The sequence below is a fragment of the Vulpes vulpes genome, chromosome 8 (genome assembly GCF_048418805.1).
Source record: "Vulpes vulpes isolate BD-2025 chromosome 8, VulVul3, whole genome shotgun sequence".
NCBI classification, from domain to species: Eukaryota; Metazoa; Chordata; class Mammalia; order Carnivora; family Canidae; genus Vulpes; species Vulpes vulpes.
Window position 1 is genome coordinate 25,631,780 of NC_132787.1, and position 7,939 is coordinate 25,639,718.

Consider the following 7,939-nt stretch of genomic DNA (forward strand, 5'->3'; position numbering starts at 1 on the left):
GAAAACTGAGTTGATCTTTCTATGATGTCCTTTGGTGTCACTTTCTGTGATATTTGGGCTGCAACATGTGATGTGGTTTCTGAGCTTTGGATGGTGGGTTGAATAATGGGGTCAGTTATATATTTATTGTCTATTCTGTCTTAGGTATTATGGAGCAACAGCACATACCAGAGGAAATATAAGGCAGAAGCTTTGAAGACTGAGCAACCAATTGAGGCATCCTCAACCCAACTGGGCTTAATGCAGCTTCACTGAACCTGATCTGAAACTCACAGCTCCCGGGATTGCTACAACTCTAGCTAGAATGCTGTGCCAGGCACTCCGAAGATTTGGTAAAAAGCTGGTGCGCAAGCATCCACTGGAGCTACCTGTGGCTGAGAATGCCCCTGCTAGAAGCTTGAGCACTCTGGATTTAGTGGTCCTGGGTGTGGGCAACACACTGGGTGTAAGTGTATATATTTTGGCTGGGGAGGTGGCTAGAGATCAAGCAGGACCATCTTTTGTGATTTGCAGTTTGGTGGCTGGCCTAACTTCAGTGTTGGCTGGGCTGTGCTATGGAGAGATTAGTGCTCGGGTTCCCCATTCTGGCTCCGCATATCTCTACAGCTATGTCACTGTAGGTGAACTCTGGGCTTTCATCACTGGCTGGTTCCTCATCCTCACCACTTTTGCTCACATAGGCATTAGGATCTGGGCCTGGACCTTATTCTTTGACAATCTTTTTGGGAACAAGTTCTCTCTGACCTTGCAGGAGACTTTTTTACCACAAGCTCCTGGTGTTTTTGTAGAAATTCTAAGCTTCATTGTTATGTTCCTTCTATTATTGATCATGGAATTGCTGACTCGGAACATTAGGCAGCTTTCACTGGTTACCAAAACGCTCACTTTGGTGAAAGTATTGGCACTTGGTTTTGTCATCATCTCTGGCTTCCTGAAAGGGGACCTGCACAACTGGAAGCTCGCAGAAGACGACTACATAAAGGCTGGACTCAATGACACCTCCAGCTTAGGCCTTCTGGGCTCTGGAGGATTTGTGCCTTTTGGCTTCCAGGGGATTCTCCGTGGATCAGCTACCTGTGTCTATGCTTTTACAGGTTTCAACATTATTGTTACCAGGGTCGAATTAGCCCAGAATCCCAAGTGTTCAATCCCCAAAAGCATTATGATTTCACTGTTCATTTGCTTTTTGGTGTATTTTGGTGTGTCTGCGGCACTTACACTTATGGTGCCTTACTACCAACTTCAACCTGGGAGCACCTTGCCTGAGGCATTTCTCCATATTGGCTGGGTCCCTGCCTACCACTTTGTAAACTTTGGATTTTTCTGTAGTCTTTCTACCAAAGTCTTTGGCAACATGTTCCCCATACGTCAACAGGTATACATGATGGCAAAGGATGGCCTCCTATTCCCTGTCCTTGCCAGGATCCAAACCGGCACATATATGCCCATTCTGGCTACCATGATCATTTTCATAGTTGGAACAATAATGGCATTCTTCCTTGGATTCACTGATCTCTTGGACCTCAGGTCAATTGGGGCCCTCTTAGTTTTCTCTCTGCAGGCTTTTATTGTTCTCATCCTCAGGTATCAGCCTGAAAGGAAGAATGGGGGAAAAGAAGCAGAGGTTCTGGGAGAGAATGAGAGAAATGAAATGCAGGTGCAGGAAGAGAATGAGGGAAATGAAGCACAGGTGCAAGAGGAGAATGAGGGAAATGAAGCACAGGTGCAGGAGGAGAATGAGGGAAATGAAGCAGACATGCAGGAGGAGAATGAGGGAAATGAAGCAGACGTGCAGGAGGAGAACCGACCTGCAGCTGAGAGTTTGACTCTGCAGGCATTATTTTTTCCAGGCAATCCCACCCCCACTGCACTCTCTGGCTGGGTTGTCTCTGTTTGCTCCTCACTGCTTGTTCTGCTGCTGACTCTTCTCTGTCTGGTGCTGGCCCGGTGGCCAGTTCTGCTTTCTGGAGACCCAGTGTGGATCACAGTGGTTGTGCTGCTTCTGGTGCTCATCACTGGGATGACTGGGGTCATCTGGAGGCAGCCACAGAGCTCCTCTCCCATTCACTTTAAGGTACCTGGTCTGCCTCTCCTCCCACTCCTGAGCATCTTTTTGAATGTTTACCTTATGATGCAGATGACAGCTGGTACCTGGGCTCTATTTGGTTCCTGGGTCCTGGTTGGACTTGCTATCTACTTTGGTTATGGGATCCGGCACAGCCAGATCCCTTAAACCCACTTCACTTAGGGCAAAAACTATAGATCTTGAACTTAGCGGAGCCAATACATATTTTGTTTGATATCATCACACGAATGCACTGTGGTAACCCTGCACAATAATGGGGAGTGCTCTTGAGCACAGAGACAGCTATGCCTCCCTTGGGATGTTTGTAGAGGAACTCTAATAGTGCTCTTTATTTATTGTGAAGAATATTTCTTTTCTCTCTTTCTCTCGTCTACTTTTCAGTTGTGTTTCTACTATATACTGGCTTTTAAAAAAGACCTTATTGAAAGAACTAGAGGGGGATGCCTGGGAGGCTCAGCAGTTAAGCGTCTGCCTTTGGCTCAAGGTGTGATCCTGGAATCCCAGGATCGAGTCCCACATTGAGCTCCCTGCATGGAGCCTGCTTCTCCCTCTCCCTGTGTCTCTGCCTCTCTCTCTGTGTGTCTCTCATGAATAAATAAATAAAATCTTATGAAAATGAAAGTTCAGAAAGAGATGTGGGTAGCTTAGTTTGTTCAGTGTCCAATTCTTGATTTTGGCTCTAGTCTTTTTTTGTTTTGTTTTGTTTTGTTTTTTTTGTTTGTTTTGTTTTGTTTTGGCTCCAGTCTTTATCTCAGAACCCTGAGATTGAGACCCATGTCAGTCTCAATGTTCAGTGTGGAGCCTGCTTAAGATTCCCTGTCCCTCTGCCACTCCTCTCACTGATGCTCACGTTCTGTCTCTCTCTCTCCTTAATAAATAAATAAATAAATAAATAAATAAATAAATAAATAAATAAATCTTTAAAAAATAAAAGCTAAAATACATGCTTTTCTTTGGGTTAATGTCCAGTAGTGGAAATACTGATATTTCTATATTTTTGGGCGGAGCTTCTATGCTGATTTCCATAGAGGCATTATGAAATACATCCCATCAATAGTGCATGAGGATTCCCTTTTCTTCATAGCCTCATCAACATTTCTTAATTTTATTTTTTTTATTTTAGTTATTGTGACAGGTATAGTGTTATCTTATTTAGTTTTAATTTATATTTCCATGATAATTAGTGACACTGAGCATCTTTCATGTGTCTGTTGCCTATCTGACATGTCTTTTTGAGATAAATGTTGATTCAGGTCCTCTACCCATTTTTTAATGTATTATTTGTGTTTCTTTGGTGTTGAGTTATGCAAGGCCTTTATGTACTTTGGACATCAACCCCTTGTTGGATATATCCAACAATATATTTGCAATATTTTCTCCCATTATATACTTCACCTTTTATTTTGTTGGTAGTTTCCTTTTCTGTGCAAAAAGTTTTATTTGTATGAATTCAAAAAAGATATATGCACTCCTATGTTTATTTACAATAGCCAAGGATATGAAGCATCCCGAGTATCCATTGAAAGACTAATTGATGTTAAAGAAAATGTGGTACAGATATATGTGAAAATAATCACATATATGTATACATATGTGAGATTGTGATGTTACATGGAATAATAGATCAGAGAAACATAAATACCACGCAATTTCACTCATATGTGTCCTTAAGAAATAAACAAATAAGAGAAGAGACAGATGAAGAAAAACCACCCCAGACTCTTAAATACAAGGAAGAAACCCGTGTTTGCCAATGAGGAGGAGGTAGGGGATGGGTGAAATAGATAAAGGAGTTAAAAATACACTTTTCAGGATGAGCTCTGAGATATATGTATAATTGTTCAATGATTATATTGCGCACCTGAGAATAAAATAACAACATCGTATGTTAATTATATTTCAATTAAAAAATAAAAGAAATAAAAAAAGAAGAGATGAAATATGATCACTGTCTTTAAGGGGCTTATATTCTACTACAAGGGGTAAAGCACAGCTGCAATACAAGGTAAAAAGTATTGTCATAAATAATATGTAAATAATATCCTGGGAATTCAGAGTGGAAGATGATCACTTGTGACTGTCACAGTGGCGAGAGTTGACTGGTAAAATCAGAGAAGACTTTGTAGACAAATGCCACTTAAATTGGTTTTCTCCAGAGAAAGAATTTCTACACATGGGTTTCATGGGGGAATTCTAGGAACACCAGGAAAAGCACAGGAAAATGAAGCAGTGTTCAAATCACACTGAGCAGGGTGTGTCTTCATGGAGAGGGGGCAACAAAAAATGCACAGGTGGATTGGAGTCAGAGCTTTCCTCTGAGCACAAAGCACTCTGGCTTTGAACCCACTGCCCATGCTGAAAATCCCTGGGGCTGGTTCTTCTTCTAATTGGTCACGTCATTATTCTTCAATATTAAAATTGTTGCACTGTTGTCTGCTTTTATCTACCTGCTCGGAAAGTGCACAGCTCAGAGCCATGTGTCCTGGGTCCTGTTCTAGTTTTCACTACTAACTAGCATTGTGACCTTGGACAAACCACTTAGTGCCTTCCATGCTCTGCTTACTTATCTGTAACACCAGAGGTCAGAACTATTTGTAAAGTTCCATTTGCTTACAAAGTTGTAGTATTTCATCTGGTTCTTCTGTCCTATTAGTCTCTCAACCAGGTCTCTCTACTGCATGTGATTTGAACCAACATCTTGCCTACTTTTCAGTACAACCCATTGTTGGATCTGTAGAGGTCCAATAAATAACACTCTATTTCTACCTCCTGTGTTTGAACTAATTGATAATCAAGATATAGAAATAGATGGTTAAGCCCTCAGCTTTATATAGACAGCCTAATTGGCTTCTTAATCTTGCATCACTCACATGAATATACTCCTCATCACAAGTAGTGCTGAGCAACCTCTGCCTCCTAGCACAGGAAAGAGCCTACTTTTATTAGATTTCTTGCGTGTGAGCAGGTTGGAAAGCATGTGGCCTGTGGGTAATTTGGTTCTGGATAAAAAACAAAACAAAACAAGTAAAACAAAAACCAACAAAATACTAGAAGGGGCTGAGCTGATCATGCTCAGTGATGTCTCTTCAGGTCACTAATCATAGTGAGAAAACTGAGAGAAGTCAAGAATATTACTCTACTCATTAGTGCTCAAACTTCATCAGATGCCACTTCACATGGAAGGCTTGTGAAAATACAGATTTCTGGGTTCTGTCCCCAGTTTTGGAAATCTGTAGTTCTGGGTGAAGCCCAGATCTTGTCCTTCTAACATGTTCTGAGATGATGCTGTTCTTCCTGGGACCACACTTTTAAATTAAAAATTCCAAATACATTTGAAAATGCTATAGGAGGCAGGATGGTGGAAAAGTGTGGGACCTCCTTTCATCTGATCCCTTGAATTTAGCTAGTTAACTATGAAAGCATTCTGAACACCCATGAATTCGAACTGGATGTTGAAAAAAAAATATCTGGAACTTAAGTAGAAAAGTGACCACATTTTGCAAGGTAGGAGGTGCATAGAAGTGAATTTGAGGGGATATATGGGAAGATAAATGGCAGGGGGCAGGTAGCCTGTGTAAGCTGGCTAATGGAAAGTGATTACAACCCCAAAGGGCAAAATCATAACCCTTGGACATCTGGTTCAGTGGGAGACATCACTGCCCAAAGGAGCTCAGGTGTTGAAATAGGGAGAATTCTAGGTGGGACAGTGTGGTCTCAGGATCCCTGGAGTCACAGAATTAACAAGGGTGCCTGAACTGGTAGAATTCCCAAGCAGTGGAACAGGGAAACTAGTTAGGGTTGGCCAGCCCAGGATGGGGCTCTCAAGACTGATTGCCATAGACCAGTAGCTGGGATGATCTGGTGATTGCTTTCTACCAGGGGAACGTGCAGAGGACTGGAACACAGGGATCCTCTGCCATTCACAAGGAGGGATAGACCAGGTGAATGCATGACCTGACAACAGCTCTCAGGGTGGGGTCCCTATAAGAGATGGTGCTGGGAGGCCCTCTATCTTCCAGAAGGGGCAGGGCTAGTGTGCATTGGATCTGGCAAACTTTCTCAGTCCCAGCACCCTACAATGTACATCAAGGTGAGACACCCCAGCTTCCCCTGGGAGGATGAGTGTGGGAAAGCACCAAAGGAATCTGCAGACTGGCACACACAAAAGTGAAGACCATTTATCCCTGTGGGTTTACTAAAGAGAGAGGACCCAAATCTTTTGGCTCTGAGGCTGGATTAGCCCAGCCATTTTAATTTTGATCCTCTAAAGGGGTGCAGAAAGTCTTCAGGGAACAAAAGCCACAGTGAAGACCAGCTTATACTGCACCTGGCCCCTGGCAAGGAGAGTGCAACTCTGCTCAGGCAAAGACACCTGAGAAGCAGTGCAACAGGCCCTTCCCCCAGAAGACCAACTGGAAGAACTAGTGTACAGCAAATTTACACTCCCCACAAGGCTGTAAAACTCCAATGCTAATGGAAAATAGTACATAGAATCCAAAGATATTTCTCATGATTCATTTATCTCTCAATTTAAGTTTTTCCACTTTTTTCTTTTTTCCCTTTTCAAATGGTTTCTTATTTTAGCAACTCTTTATTTTTGTCTTTTTTTAAACTTTCACTTTTTACTCTTCTATTTTATAGATATATACTTTATTTTTGGCTTCCTTTCACTCTATTCAATTATATATGTGTAAATATATATATTTACACATATATGTAAGTTTTGCTTTCTTTACAATTTTGTGATTTAGTGTCATCTAGCACACAGCCCAAAATATAATCAAGAATAGGTGAGTTACCCTGTTTTGACCACCCTTTGAGATTATATTCTCTCATATCTCTTTTTATTTTTCTATTGCTTTTTTTGTTTTTCTTTCAGATCTCATAAGATTTATCTAGTGTGTATTTTGATTGGGTCATGATTTATGTTTTTTATTCTGGTCACTCGTTCATCCATTCTTCTCTGGACAAAATGGCTAGAAGGAGGAATTAACAACTAAAGAAAAATGAGAGGTAGTAATCTCTGCCACAGATCTAATGAATATGGATTTAAGTAAAATGTCAGAAATGGAATTCAAAAATAATAGTGAAAGGGAATAGAAGGGAAGGGAGAAGAAATGGGTAGGAAATATCAGAAAGGGAGACAGAATATGAAGACTCCTAACTCTGGGAAATGAACTAGAGGTGGTGGAAGGGGAGGAGGGCGGGGGGTGGTGGTGAATGGGTGACAGGCACTGAGGGGGGCACTTGAGGGGATGAGCACTGGGTGTTATTCTGTATGTTGGCAAATTGAACACCAATAAAAAATAAATTTATTATTAAAAAATAATTTTAAAAATTTAAAAAAAGAAATGGAATTCAGGATAACAATTATAAAGTTACTAGCTTGGTTTGGAAAAAGTATAAAACACAATAAAGAATCTTGGTGCAGAAATGAGATCAAATCAGGCCAAAAGTACCCTAACTGAGATGGAGTCTAAATGAATGTTCTAACAGCTAATGTAAATGAGGCAGAAGAAAGAGTAAGAGACAGAAGACAAATTGATTGAAAGGAAGGAGGCTAAGGAAAAGAGAGAAAAGAAATTAATAGCCCCAAGGAAAGGCTCAAGAGATAAATGATGCCATGAAATAAAAACCACATCAGAATTATTGGAGTTCCTGAGGATGAAGGCAGAGGGTGGAGACAGAGGTTATATTTGAGCAAATCCAAGAGGAGAACTTCCCTAATCTGGGGAAGAAAATAGGCTTCATATACAAGAGGTAGAGAGGCTCCCTCCCAAAAATCAATAAAAATAGATTAATGCACCAACCTACAACAGTGAAATTTGCAAATTTCAGAGGTAAAGGGAAAAT

The 7,939-nt window shown here is 41.1% G+C and overlaps 1 protein-coding gene across 1 annotated transcript; it reads left to right on the top strand.

Moving 5' to 3' along the window:
• The first annotated feature begins 304 nt into the window (after positions 1-304).
• LOC112917538 (cationic amino acid transporter 3-like) lies at positions 305-2,233 on the top strand. Its single transcript, XM_025995579.2, has 2 exons — positions 305-1,618; positions 1,775-2,233. Exons 1-2 carry the CDS (start codon positions 305-307, stop codon positions 2,231-2,233), a joined length of 1,773 nt encoding a protein of 590 aa, XP_025851364.2.
• Positions 2,234-7,939: the final 5,706 nt, after the last annotated feature.

Bases quoted from the DNA above. Each gene is read 5' to 3' on its own strand.
- LOC112917538 (XM_025995579.2), top strand. From the start codon at position 305: ATGCTGTGCCAGGCACTCCGAAGATTTGGTAAAAAGCTGGTGCGCAAG. The intron at 1,619-1,774 runs GCAGAGGTTCTG...GAGGAGAATGAG, and splicing joins GGAAGAATGGGGGAAAAGAA to GGAAATGAAGCAGACGTGCA.